The sequence below is a fragment of the Amphibalanus amphitrite genome, unplaced genomic scaffold (genome assembly GCF_019059575.1).
Source record: "Amphibalanus amphitrite isolate SeventyFive unplaced genomic scaffold, NRLGWU_Aamphi_draft 001749F_arrow, whole genome shotgun sequence".
Classification (NCBI taxonomy): domain Eukaryota; kingdom Metazoa; phylum Arthropoda; class Thecostraca; order Balanomorpha; family Balanidae; genus Amphibalanus; species Amphibalanus amphitrite.
The window spans coordinates 44,851-58,149 of record NW_024883242.1 but is presented as its reverse complement, the minus strand read 5'-3'; the positions used below and the strand labels follow the sequence as shown (position 1 = coordinate 58,149).

At 50.8% G+C, this 13,299-nt stretch overlaps 2 protein-coding genes across 6 annotated transcripts; one reads left to right on the top strand and one right to left on the bottom strand.

Annotated features, from left to right (window-relative positions):
• The first annotated feature begins 1,265 nt into the window (after window positions 1–1,265).
• LOC122374976 (COP9 signalosome complex subunit 8-like) lies at window positions 1,266–6,433 on the top strand. 5 transcript variants are annotated; one of them, XM_043354102.1, is made up of 5 exons: window positions 1,266–1,327; window positions 3,323–3,396; window positions 3,945–4,015; window positions 4,805–4,983; window positions 5,425–6,433. In XM_043354102.1, exons 2-5 carry the CDS (start codon window positions 3,343–3,345, stop codon window positions 5,667–5,669), a joined length of 549 nt encoding a protein of 182 aa, XP_043210037.1. In that variant the 5' UTR covers window positions 1,266–1,327; window positions 3,323–3,342; the 3' UTR covers window positions 5,670–6,433. The 5 variants fall into 5 exon arrangements, with proteins under 5 accessions (XP_043210037.1, XP_043210034.1, XP_043210035.1 ...); XM_043354099.1 differs by lacking the exon at window positions 1,266–1,327 and adding an exon at window positions 1,658–1,749; XM_043354100.1 differs by lacking the exon at window positions 1,266–1,327 and adding an exon at window positions 1,764–1,972.
• Window positions 6,434–6,693: 260 nt separating this feature from the next.
• LOC122374975 (dynein regulatory complex subunit 7-like) lies at window positions 6,694–10,022 on the bottom strand. The gene has a single exon (XM_043354096.1). The coding sequence runs from the start codon at window positions 9,792–9,794 to the stop codon at window positions 6,984–6,986; it is 2,811 nt and encodes a 936-aa protein (XP_043210031.1). The 5' UTR covers window positions 9,795–10,022; the 3' UTR covers window positions 6,694–6,983.
• Between the last annotated feature and the right edge of the window lie 3,277 nt (window positions 10,023–13,299).

Genomic DNA, 13,299 nt, shown 5'->3' with positions numbered 1-13,299 from the left:
ATTGGGGGATGCGTGCGATAGTCTTGCCAGAAATGCGTGGGTAAAACTTTCCAAGGGCGTTTTTACCCCATAGATTTCAATGCCCATAGGGGTTTCTTCAGCCAGATTGATCATCTGGGCCTGTAGTATCACCATGCCGATTTTGAAGAAAATCGTAGGGGCCGCCCCATTGACCGAAAATTTTCATCTTGGGTAAACTTTACCCTGGATGGGATAATGGGTAAATTTTACCCCACCATTTTGTTTGGGTTTTCATGGGCTTTCATATGATACCCATATTGGGGGGATGCGTGCGATAGTCTTGCCAGAAATGCGTGGGTAAAACTTTCCAAGGGCGTTTTTACCCCATAGATTTCAATGCCCATAGGGGTTTCTTCAGCCAGATTGGTCATCTGGGCCTGTAGTATCACCATGCCGATTTTGAAGAAAATCGTAGGGGCCGCCCCATTGACCGAAAATTTTCATCTTGGGTAAACTTTACCCTGGATGGGGTAATGGGTAAATTTTACCCCACCATTTTGTTTGGGTTTTCATGGGCTTTCATATGATACCCATATTGGGGGGATGCGTGCGATAGTCTTGCCAGAAATGCGTGGGTAAAACTTTCCAAGGGCGTTTTTACCCCATAGATTTCAATGCCCATAGGGGTTTCTTCAGCCAGATTGGTCATCTGGGCCTGTAGTATCACCATGCCGATTTTGAAGAAAATCGTAGGGGCCGCCCCATTGACCGAAAATTTTCATCTTGGGTAAACTTTACCCTGGATGGGGTAATGGGTAAATTTTACCCCACCATTTTGTTTGGGTTTTCATGGGCTTTCATATGATACCCATATTGGGGGGATGCGTGCGATAGTCTTGCCAGAAATGCGTGGGTAAATCTTTCCAAGGGCGTTTTTACCCCATAGATTTCAATGCCCATAGGGGTTTCTTCAGCCAGATTGATCATCTCGGCCTGTAGTATCACCATGCCGATTTTGAAGAAAATCGTAGGGGCCGCCCCATTGACCGAAAATTTTCATCCTGGTTAAATCATGCTTTTGGTTAAATTGATCCGGTATTTAACCATATCATTGGGTCCGGGGTGAAGAGATCTTTCAAATGGTGGTCTTATTTTTCAGTTTTGTCCAGCCGTTTAGGCGTAAAACGGCTTTTAGATTTTTCCCTAGATTTCTAGATTTTTCCCTAGATTTGGCAGCCCCAATCTGGGCTGGGCCGAATGTGGGCTGAATGTGGGCTAACTTCCGTTACATGACTAGCACACTCGGCTCGGCACACTTGGAACCAAGCCATCAAGCTAGCTGATCACCGTCGAGACTCGAGACAAGGTGTAATTTCAGTTTTTCAATTATGCATTGCGGGCTGGGGCATTGTCCGGGTAGCGCCTATCTTTTGTTGCAAAAACAAAATGCGCCCCTCGCTCCAGATTGATTCGCTGTTGCCATGGCAACATGAGGCAGTTTTGCACCCTAACTGCCCCCGTGTTCGATGTCTCTCGGACGACGAAGATTCTACGTCGTCCGGCCAATCCCGTTCAAGGTCAGCGGGGGCTCGGCTGCGGTTATGGAACGTGATTGGTCGGACGACGTAGAATCTGCGTCGTCCGAGAGACATCGAACGAGGGGTTTATCATCATTTTATTTTAACCGGAGCACTAGCTGCTTTATATATAACCTTGATCAATGAGCAGATCCTTTCGTAAAAAAATTGTTTAGAGTTTCAACCGCGACCGACTTCGGCATTTGCACGGGTAATGTATTAATATGTGTTTTTTATGCCATATATAGGTAGTTCATTTAGGGCATAATCTAACCTGCCCCGATTAGATGCCCCATTTGGGGCAGAAATCGGGCTGCCCGGAAGTCAACTGCCCCATTTGGGGCAGGATTCCGGCTGCCCCAAACACCTCGTCGAGCTGGCTGCCACGTTTTGCAGACTGGGCACTGAGTGGGCTGCAGCTTTCTACTTTATTGGTGCGGCGTTTGAGATGAATTTGGCTGGACGCTTCATTGTTGATTGTCCAATTTCCATAGAAACCCAACCTGCTGCATGCCAAGGTATTATCTTAGCAGACGTCACCCGAGCTGCCATATCCAGAAAGGGAGGTTGTAGGTTGGTAGGTTAGGTTGTAGGTTGTAGGTTGGTAGGTTAGGTTTAGGTAAGGTTAGGTCAGGTTAGATTATGTTTTGTTATATATTTAACCTTGAAAAGACCATTGTGGCGCACGTGAGACATAGATATGGCAGCTCGTGTGACGTTTGCTAAGAGAGTACCCATGCCAATGCATCACAGTGCTATGAAACACTAGGTACCCCTCTAGAATTCAAAGCTGCTTGACCTGAAAATTGAAAGATCCTTATCTATGATTAATGAGTATGACGTCCATTCTGACAGACTTTGACTTATTTTGGTCAGGGGTCAGGAAAATGAGGTGCTTCCAAGTTCCAGTGTTTATCCATGTTTCATTGGTACTGGTTGATGTTGGTAAGGGGGGCTGATGCCCAGGGTGTGTTAGGAGCACTGTGCACTGTGTGCACTGTGCATGGATACCATATTGAACCTAATGAAAGCCAGGCCCATTTTTACTCTATTGTAAGAGACTTTAAAAGACACACTCAAGTGGAACACGTCAATAAGGTTCTGAGTCTGAGTCAATTCAAAAGGCTCAGACTGAAAGTGTAAAAAGGAAATGCTGATCTCTTGCTTCCAGACTGCCTTAATTGAAGCAGGAAAAAGTAGGAACTAAGAACATATCTGAGTTGGGTGGGAAAACACTCAATGACTATGCCTATGGCCTAAATTTACTAGCTTATTCAGTACTTACTAAGCTGGAATAATTATTTCATGTTGGTGGCTTTCAGTCATTAGGTCTTCACCCTTGCTGGATCTATTGGTTTTCCACATGCAACCCAGATCAGTGCTGAGGGTTGTGGGGGGTTAATGGAACCCCCATCACTGTCTTGCCCTTAATTAAGCTAAAGATCTGAGCAAAAACGAAAAACGAGAGTTTGCGCCATTTTTGGACGCAACGCCTGGTTCCCAATTTTATGGTTAATTGGTGACCTCTGAGGTCAAGTCTATCAAATGCCCCGCCCCCAAGGTACAGGGCCACAGGCTCATTTTTCTGTGAATAATCTTGCCAAAAATGAAGACGACATGCATGCATACAGAAGATGTCATGCAAGGTGAACATTGCTAACATGTAATGAGTAATATGGGACCTTGCAGGAAGTGCATAAAATCTTATGTTCCTGCTGCTTTATGTGGTGTCACATGATGTCCCGTTGTCTTTAACTTTACTGAAATAAGCTTATTTTTTACAGATAAATGCACTGAGCTGATCATGCTTGCTGACCTTGAAAGCACGAGGAAGGAGTTGGAAAAAGAAGAGCTGAGTGTAAGTGAACCGCCTTAAGAAATAACTAAGTTATTGTTATGACCTGTGCCATTTTATTGGTGAATAGTATTTTGGCAAAGCAACATTTTGATTGATCGTGTTTCATTGTGATCAATTCTTCTAAACTCAGGCAACTTAATTGGTGGACATCTTTGAAAGGAAGGCTACTCACTCAAGGGAATAAATGGGCAATATTTCGAACTTCAATATTTCAATATTTCGTAGGTAGCACCATGGCATCATGATGCTCCTGGGTTTACCCAAGGTCTAGCATGGCCCCCTCTCGCCAGTTGCCAGCTGGCCAGAAAAGCAAGGCGGTTCCAACAGGCTGCTTCCTTAGGGCCTCGAACTCACGGCCTCTGGGTCATCAGTCGTCGCCTTGTCCACAAGGCCATCACTGAGTTTGAACATTGTTACTCTCCATGGACAATGCTTTCTACATAGTAAAATAATGCTAGGTATCAGATGGTGGCTTGTTGATCAAAGAAATGAAGTGAAGGATGATAAGAATTGACAACCTATAAAAGCTGAACAATTGTTTTTTTCAGGCTCCAGATGGAGTGGCACCCTCAGAAGTGTATTCCAAACTGATGGCCTGCTATCTCCTAGAAAATGACCTGTAAGTATTTAAAGTTTAAGTTTAAGTTTAGATTAATGGACTGTCATTAGATTAGGCCTATTCTTGCGTCCATTTCATTGTCTTGTATCGAGTCTTCATCTTGGGTCTTCAATGACTCGAGCATATGCAGACGAGAGGGAGCGTGGGATACTAAGCACTAAGCCAGGGTATAGAATGATTGTTTGTGTGGGAGCCAGTTTTCTAGCATCTACTTTTCACATTACAGCCATTTTAGTTTACATTTAGCCATACATACATTTACATTAGCCATACATACATACATACATACATTTAGCCATTTTAGCCAGTACAGCCATTTTAGTGCATGGCCTTCGTCTTGAACGATTATGATGAGTCCTTTACCGTTTATTGGCATAATTGTTTTGTGTGGTAGGTATGTATGAATTGTACCCTCAGTCATATTAAGATGTAGGACGTAGGTAGGTATGACAATGTCCGATCTGTTGTTCTATAGTAATGTCACAATTTCTATCAATGCGGTGTAGGATAAGCACTATGACATCGGAATGCTTACGTGTTAATTCTTCACGTCACGTTAATGCTTAACGTGAAAATAATCATGTAGGGATACGGTTTAGCAAAAGATGGATGTAATTAGAAAGCAGCGTGAGCCTTTCCCAACTTATTGCACATTGTACATGTACACACCTAGCCTGTGCTGCAGCCTGTGTAGCCTGTGCTGCACTTCCTTGGTGCTACGACCGGCCCTGCTGATTGTTGATTTTGTGTCTGCTCGCTGCGTGGTCACAATGTCGGTGCCGCCTACAGATGCAGTGCCAAGTTTCTCTGGAAGCGGGCCCCGGCGTCAGCCAAAGAAACAGATGGTCCCCTGGGCCGACTCTGGTCGGTTGGACAGAAACTCTGGACCAAAGACTTCCCCGCCACGTATTCGGTATTGCGAGGAGAATGGCCAGACTATCTGCAGAAAGCTGTCAGCGAGCTGGAAGGTATGATAGGTACCAGCTTTAGTTGGTTTTACGGTTACGCTTCAGATTTCTGTGGCTCTCATGTCCGATGACAATATCCGACTCTGTTTGTCCTACGTGGCGTGTTTTTTCGTGTCATTGTTAGGAAGCTGATAAGATGCACAGAGTACACAATACAACCTCGGGAACATGTTACTTATTTCTGGTCAAAGTGGTAACAAAAAAAAAACATTTCTTAGGTGAGTTTGGTCTTTATATAACATAAGTGATTTGCTGATTTGCTTCGCTTCTAATTTGTTGAAGCCATTCTTACTTGTATCTTGTATGCAGGACGCAAGTGGAAAACAACTTATACAGGGGACACGCTGCTAATATAGAACGTGGCATATCGCGCCTCGCGTAATAATCACACGTCCATAAATTCACACTGAACTGACAGCCGTCTGTACCCGCTCTCCCCAGGCGTGATCCGCGAGCGGGTGCTGACGCTCGTCTCGCGAGCCTACACCTCCATTACGCTGACTGACCTGGCGGCGTTCGCCGGCGTGTCCGCCGACCAGGTGGCGGCCGTGGCTCGCGAGCGCGGCTGGAGCGTAGACGGCGCGGTGGTCGGTCCGAAGCCGGCCCCGCCCGTCATCCACGGCGCTACCAACTGTGAGAAGACGCTCGCTGTGCTCACGCAGTATGTCTCCTTCTTGGAGAACTGATGGGTCGCGGACAAAAATGAACCTCGTGGTGTGTGTGAACGAGAGAGGAAAGGCCTGTGAAGTGGGAAATGTGCGTTGAGCGTCGTGGAACACAAGGACACGTGATAATGTTGTGTTACATATTTCGAATTGTCATGTGAACGGCGTGTAAGTATTTGGGAATATTTGGAATGTTTGCACTCTCGACTTTTTTATTCGTACTTGAGGTTCTCGCGTTGCTATGTGTCACGTTGCGTGTTTTGTATGAGTCGTAGACAGTGATAGACAGCAGGCATACGCAGCAGACATCAGACATGAGCACGTGGTAGACAAAACGAACCATGAACGAGTACACTGCGGCGATTTCAGTGACTGGTGTGGTATATGGCTCCAGACGAGCTCTTTTTTTTTGCATCACTACGCAGGGAACTGTTCGAGACGCTATAGGTATTGGGTTTGTCGTTGAACAGCAGCTCTGAGACATTTGTCGTTTATGATCGCACTGGTGTACCCTGCTCGCTTCCTATCGGTTTGCTGCGTCGTAGATCTGGAATGTGAATTTGCACCCAAGAACGTCATTTGCGTGGAATGTTTTTTTTTTCATTTGTTTAATCCGATCTTGCTAAAACATCGAGTACGAGCCGCACTAAATGTGTTCCATTAATTGCTGCACACGTCATTCTGTTCTCGATTGCTCAGTTATGTCGGATTATTATTTTTTGTGGGGTGAACGATCCCAGACATGACGGTAAATGGTCAACAAATACATAACATGCTTCAGTGAAGCTGATTGAATCGGTTTGTCACCTAACTGGAATAGAGTGTTAACTTTAGAATTCATAACGGCTTAGCACGAATTTTCAACTACTATCGCCATGTTTTGTAAGCTTGACTTGGTGAGCATGAAATGGTACTGCCCGGCCTTTGCGACTGTGTGAACTAACAAATCGATCGAACACATTTAATAAGTTAATTGTTATTTGTTGATAAGGCAGGAAGTCGTCACATCACGATCGTTGCAAGGATAGGTAACTAAAAGAAAAGGTAAGCTTTTGCCGATCATATATATTGCAGATCATTTCATTAAGGAAGACACGATGTTCCTCAGACAGAAAAGACGTGTTCAGCGTTACGCCTGTCTTTTTCGGTGCGCTACTCACAAAAGTATGACAAGAGGCTCCCGATACAAAGAGCCATTCGCTGTTACCCTGTCCTATTCATTTTCGTGACAAGTTGACTGTTCACACATTGGAGCCCACATTGTCGTTACTGCTGCTGCTGCTGCTGCCGCTCTACTTGGGGTAGTTCACGCCGAATTCCCTGCAGGGACGTCTCTCATCCGTCTGCGTTCTGGCCTGTGATGCGGGGGTCGCTTCTGAGCCGCCTCTCCAGGGTCTGGTGTTTGACCGGCGCCATCTGTTTGTGTCTCTCCAGCAGCAGCTCCAGCACGTGCAGCCGGAACATGGTGTCGTGGCAGAACCTCAGGTACTCCTGCTCCTCCTCCTCCGTCAGACCGACGTAGTTCTGCTGGTACCAGTGCTGTCGGTCTTGCAGCGCCTCAGTCTCCTCCTCGAACTGTTTCTGCAGACGGTTCGCCTTGTCGACCAGCCTCTGGCGGAACGCCTGCATGCACTCATCACGCAGCTTGAAACGCACCGGTGTGCTCATTTCGGACTCGGGTATGTTGAGCCTGGCCAAGAACGGCCCCAGAGGATCTTTGTCCTTTTCAACGAGGCGTGTGGACTGGGCTGCGATGAACGCCTCCAGGTCTTTGCGGTCGCTGCGAATTTGCGGCACGAGGTCACTATCGAACAGCGCCTTCTCCAGGTCGAGCGCCGCCTCCTCCTGGGTGCGGGCGTTCAGCAGCTCGACTATCTCGTCCTCGGCCTCGCGGACGGCGGCCACCGCGCGCTCCTCGTCGTCCATCTGCGCCTTCATCATGTAGTAGAGGTCGAGCATACGCGGCGGGAGCTCGTCGACATCGGCGCTGTACCCGGAGGCGGCGGCCTCCTCAAGGATCGGTACCAGCCGTGCCTTGTCGTCCGGGTGGGGTTTGGCGAACTCGCGTCGCTCCGCGGTCACTCGGCCTCTGCGCGCGTGGAACACGACACTGATCTTGGCGTCCGCCAGGTCGAACGTTCTCTCGCTGACGCCGTCGTCTCCGTCGCCGCGGGGATTCCTGTGCATCCGCTCAGTGATGCTCACTAGCGGCTTCCGCGTGGTGCCGGCGGGGCCGAACTTCTTCTGGATGGCGCCGACTTCGGTGACACGGCGATATAGCTTGTCGTCGCGGTCTTGGAAGTCCTCCTCAATGAAGCCACCTTCACCAACGGTGCGTGCGATCAGGCAGTCTGTACGCGTCTTCGGGAAGTAGCGCATCACTCGCCTGTCCTCAGGGTTGTGGCCCAGCACCGCGTACTGATGCTCCTGAAGTGCATCGTCCCGGCCTCGCTGGAATTTGTCTTCTATCCAGCCAGTCGCCGGCGTGATTTTGCGGCTGATGAGCCGGTCAGCGCGGTGCAGATACGACTCCGTTATCGTTTCCACCGTATCGCAGCTGAAGTCGGAGTAGACGGTCAGCCGGCGAACGAGGCCGTCCTTCATCGTGTACGGCGAGAACTGCTCCAGCCTCGAACGGTAGAAGCGCATCACCTTTCGGCCACACGGAAAACGTTCGTCGTACCGCTCCTTAGAGACCTGCAGACGCTCCACCCAGGACAGCGGCATCTCCATGAGCCGGTCGGCGTCTAGCACGGCCTCCTCCAGGTCGGTCTCCAGCTCGTCAGGATGTGGGGTGCGCAGCGCGTCGCGTAGCAGCAGGAACTCCCAGTGCGCCGGGTTGAATAGGTCGTACTCGAGGTCGCGCACACCGTTGATGCAGTACTGCAGGTTGATCCAGTAGTTAGTCTGGTTCCAGAGGGATTCGATGCCCAGGTAGTCGCCGCACCGTATTCCCTTCCCCATGCCTGTGGTGGATTCGATGAAGAACGGCTCAGTGACGTCCCGCTCGCCTGGTAGCACCAGCACCCAGGCGTGCACGCGCATGCCAAACAGAGGATCGGGCGGCTCCTTCTCCCTCTCGTTTGTCTCCTCCAGTTCGCGCTGCAGCTTCTCCCTTTCCATTTTCCTCGCGGCTTCCCGCACTCGCTCCTCCATCATCTGCTCATACTTGCTGGCCAGTTCTTTCTGCGGCTTCAGCTGGTACCTGTTCTCTGGTGCAGACTCTACAGTCGAGTCGTCTTCGTCCTTATGCATCATGTCCGGGCAGACGACGCGAGTCGTGTCGCGGAGACAGACTGCTCGCACTGCGTAGCCGGACACAACGTAGGCGCGGTACCCAGCGCCGGCCAGCAGCGAGCACAGCACCGTGCTCATCTCGAAGCAGTTGGCCGTCTGATAGCGCAGCACGGTGGCCGGAGACATCATCCCCTCGGGCGTCTCTGTCGGCTGTTTCAGGGGTCGATAGTCGAGATGGTCGGCGACGAAACTTGCGCAGCCCTGCCAGTCATAGCAGTCGAGGTACGGCAGCAGGGATGGTCGAATAAAAGTGCTCGCACACTTCGGCATTCGACAGTCGTTGAGCGGGTTGAGGAATGGCGGCTTGCGATCAGGATACAGATGAGTGTACTGCGCGAGAAATCGCTGCGTATGCTGAAAGAGTTTCGTCTCCTTCGGCGTATCTGAAGTGTAGCTCTCAGGATAGTCATCTCTGGCAAGAATGTGAATGTCCGAAACGCTCGGCGGCTTTTTAATCAATGCAGTCGAGTCTAACTCCGCCAGCTGCGTCTCTGACTGGTAGTTCTCACTCCTCGCACGCTCACGACCCTCGCGTCTCAGGCGGTCTCTTATGCTCTCTTTCCTCGCCGAATCGCGCTCACCAGCAGCGGCTTCTTCTCCTTCGCTGAGCACATCGTCGTGCGACTCTTGGTCAGACTTGTCCGACAAGTTGCTTTGGACGTCCGGCACAACACCGTATTCATCTTCTCCAGCGGGATGTTCGCTATCTTCCTTTGGCCCCTCGCTCTCTGCTGGTCCATTGTGCTCGCCGTTTTCCTGCGGAGCCGGAGCTTCACCATCGGTGTGGTCGGCAGTGGCAGGCTCCTCGGACTCGGCGACAGTGTGTGCCTCCGCGCCACCATCGCTCATGTTCTTGTCCGGCTTCTTATTCAGCGACTATGATTTCCAGTGGTTTGCGAAATAAAACTTGTTCTCGTTACTCGTTAGTCCAGTTCACCCCAACAGCGACTTCTGAAAGTATCTTCCGTTTACGACACTGCGTACTGAAGGCTCTTCTTTGGGCTCTGGGCTGCGCCGGTTGCGCTGCTAAATCGATGCTGTTTTATTGATCAAACGGCACGTGGCGTCTCGCCAATGACCGCTGTTGTTCGGATGTTACGATAAGAGGTGGAATATTTGTTTGCTTATAAGTGTCATGCCAATAGCAATAGCAATGTTTATCTATGAGCTCTACAGACCACAATCCTAATTTTGCGAATTTGAGATAGCTTTCTTATCCAGTTCGTTTCGCATCGTTACGTCTAATATTTGCATATCTAATTAGAAGAATCATTGAATAAAATACCGCCTAGACGGGACAGAGTGTTAGTACTTTGAGCAAAAACGGTCTGAATTGACATCATTGAATCGGTTGTAAGGAGTTCTAAAAATTGTTTACCTAAACAAAATCAGACGACAATTTCACGAACAATGTATACGTGGTACAGAAGAACGCACGGAGTTCCACGCCGACCACACAATCAGGTTTCGACTTAGGTAGGGTACCGTAGGGCCCGGGAGGGGGGAAGGGGCGGTGAACGTCTCCCTCAATCGATGGATAATAAGTGTTCAACATTTATCAGGATTATATTTTCTAAGAAGCCTTGTTCTAGCAACAAACCGTCTCTGGCATTGAACTTCCAATGTAGGTACCTACCAAAGATCGACATAGCTCTGCGAACAATGTTAAAAAGTTTTGAAGTTAAAAATAATACCTAAAGGCTTGTTAATTGTTTCGCTACTCACCAATTTTGATTAACCCCTGTCCCCTGACGATTTTGGGGGCTGGGGCCAAAATATAACAAACTCAAAGGTACGAGTAGACGATGGCGTAGAGATCCAAAAGACTGCTCGAAGCTGATGTAAGCCCTTCAACAGACCTATACTTACCTCACCTGAAAATAGAGCAACTGGAGCTGGATTTCGAGAACAAGAGATTTCATCAACCAGCATACTTGCTTTCGGCGACATAACTGCACCCATGGTCTTTGAAGCCAAGATTACTATTTACTATATCGCTTGAGGTCTCCCCACTTACGATACCCGGTCATAATCCTTACGGCCTCCAAGTTCCTCGGCCGCTTCACTGGCGGATCCAGGGGGGGGCCACGGGGGCCATGGCCCCCCCCCAAAGGCCTAAAGTGGCCTGTTTGGCCCCCCCCAAAACGTCAGAAAATTTCTAAGAAAATATACCTTGATGGAGGTTTTTAGCCACTTGGTGAAGTAAAGTTTCCACAGCATAATATGGAAGCAATATGGTAGCAGTGAGGGTCAGTCAAAAGTTGCGCGAGCGGAGTCGACCTTCAAAAAGACTGTTGTTGGCACGTGTTTATGGCGCGGCAGCTGGTAGTTGGCGGTGTTTCGCGTGGTGTGGCATCACTGGCGGATCCGGGGGGGGGGTAGCACGGGAGCCTGAGGTGCCCCTGACAGGCCCGTGGTGCCCTTGCTAGGCCTGTGGTGCCCCTGGACCCTGGCAGGCCTGTGGAGCCTCTGGCGGGCCTAGGGTGCCCCTGCTAGGCTGCTGATGCCCCTGGGACCTGACAGGACTGTGGTGCCCCTGACAAGCCTTAAGTGCCCCCAACAGGCCCGTGATGCCCCCGACAGGCCCAAGGTGCCCCTGCGGCCTGCGTGATGCCGTGATGCCTGCGAGGCCGGTGGTGCCCCTGCGAGGCCGGTGGTGCCACTGCGAGGCCGGTGGGGCCCCTGACAAGCCCATGGTGCCCCTGCGAGGCCGGTGGTGCCCCTGCTAGACCGGTGGTACCCCTGGCAGGCCTGTGGTGCCCCTGCTAGGCCGCTGGTGCCCCTGGGCCCTGACAGGACTGTGATGCCCCTGACAGGCCCAAGGTGCCCCTGTAAGGCCGGTGGTGCCCCTGTAAGGCCTGTGGTATCCCTACTAGGTCTCTGGTGCCCCTTTGACAGGCCCATGGTGCCCCTGCGAGGCCGGCGGCGCCCCTGGCAGGTCTCTGGTGTCCCTGACAGACCTGGGGTGCCCCTGACAAGCCTGTGGGGCCCCTCACAGGCCCGTGGTGCCCTTGCTACTTGCTAGGCCTGTGGTGCCCCTGGCGGGCTGGTGGTGCCCCTGCTAGGCCGGTGGTGCCCCTGACACGCCTGTGGTGCCTCCGGGCACCAAGGGGGGTCATGACCCATGTGGCCCCCCTTGGATCTGCCACTGATACATAATATATTGATTTGTAAAGGCGTTATGGCTTATGCAATATGCAATTGCAGGCACTTGGTATGCCTCACTTATCCCTTATTGGGGGCTCTGGCGGGCTCCTGAGGGCCCACGTCTATCTCCGGGAGCCCTTGACAGGCTCCTTTGGGTCCTTTCAGTCCACTATAGCATAAGAGGTCTCCATGCGAGTCCTATACATCTGAGGGCGTACCCTGACGTCTGAGGTACCCAACTGCAGCTCCAATGGTCTCTTACACTGGCGGATCCAGGGAGGGGGCATTTAGGGCCATGCCACCTTCCCAGAGGTCTAAAGTGGCCCGTTTGCCCCCTCCCACAAACGGTACCTAATGAAACATAGTTCAATCAGTGCGTGGCCTAGGAGCCGAGTTAGACAGGGGGTGTTTTACCACCTCCCGGCCCGCAAAGGGACCCAAGCACTGACTCGAAGCGGGTTAACTGGTCGACAAAAGCAATGGTAAGTGCTTACAAAGTAATACAAAGGCATGGGTCGGGTGGGCTACCATTTATATATTTTTCTTTCTAGTTAAAAAAAAAAATCATAGTGTCGGGGCTGTGACGAAAAATAAGTGGCCTAAATCCGATGAGAAAACAGGATTTGGGGGTACCCTAGGTTTGGCTCCAGCATGAGTTGGCCCCCCCCAAAACGCAAGCCTGGATCCGCCAGTGGGCCGCTTCGTCGCGTCGCTCCGCCGAAATGCCGAGCGATCGTGCGGCACAGCATGCTGCAGGCGCCGCGTGTGAGAGCCATCTGTTGGTAGGAATTGAAACTACTGGGCCGTGAGTCGTGCGGCACAGCATGCTGCAGGCGCCGAGTGTGAGAGCCATCTTTTGAGAGAAATCGAAACTACTGAGCCGCTAGCCCTGCCCTGCGGTACAGCATGCTTCAGGCGCCGCGTCTGAAAGCCATCTGTTGAGAGGAACTGAAACTACTGAACTGTGCGCCATGCGGCACAGCATGGAGCAGGCGCCGCGCGTCAAGGCCATCTGTTGGTAAAGATGGGAACTACTTTGGGCCATGCGGCACAGCATGCCGCAGGCTCCGCGAGTGAAAGCCATCTGTTGGTAAGAAAGGCAACTACTTGGAGTCATGCGGCACAGCATGCCGCAGGCGCCCCGCGTGAAAGCCATCTGTTGAGAAGAATCGAAACTACTGAGCCCTGCGGCACAGCATGCAACAGG

Bases quoted from the DNA above. Each gene is read 5' to 3' on its own strand.
- LOC122374975 (XM_043354096.1), bottom strand. From the start codon at position 9,794: ATGAGCGATGGTGGCGCGGAGGCACACACTGTCGCCGAGTCCGAGGAG.
- LOC122374976 (XM_043354098.1), top strand. From the start codon at position 3,145: ATGAAGACGACATGCATGCATACAGAAGATGTCATGCAAG. The intron at 4,016-4,804 runs GTAAGTATTTAA...TGCCGCCTACAG, and splicing joins TATCTCCTAGAAAATGACCT to ATGCAGTGCCAAGTTTCTCT. The intron at 4,984-5,424 runs GTATGATAGGTA...CGCTCTCCCCAG, and splicing joins AGCTGTCAGCGAGCTGGAAG to GCGTGATCCGCGAGCGGGTG.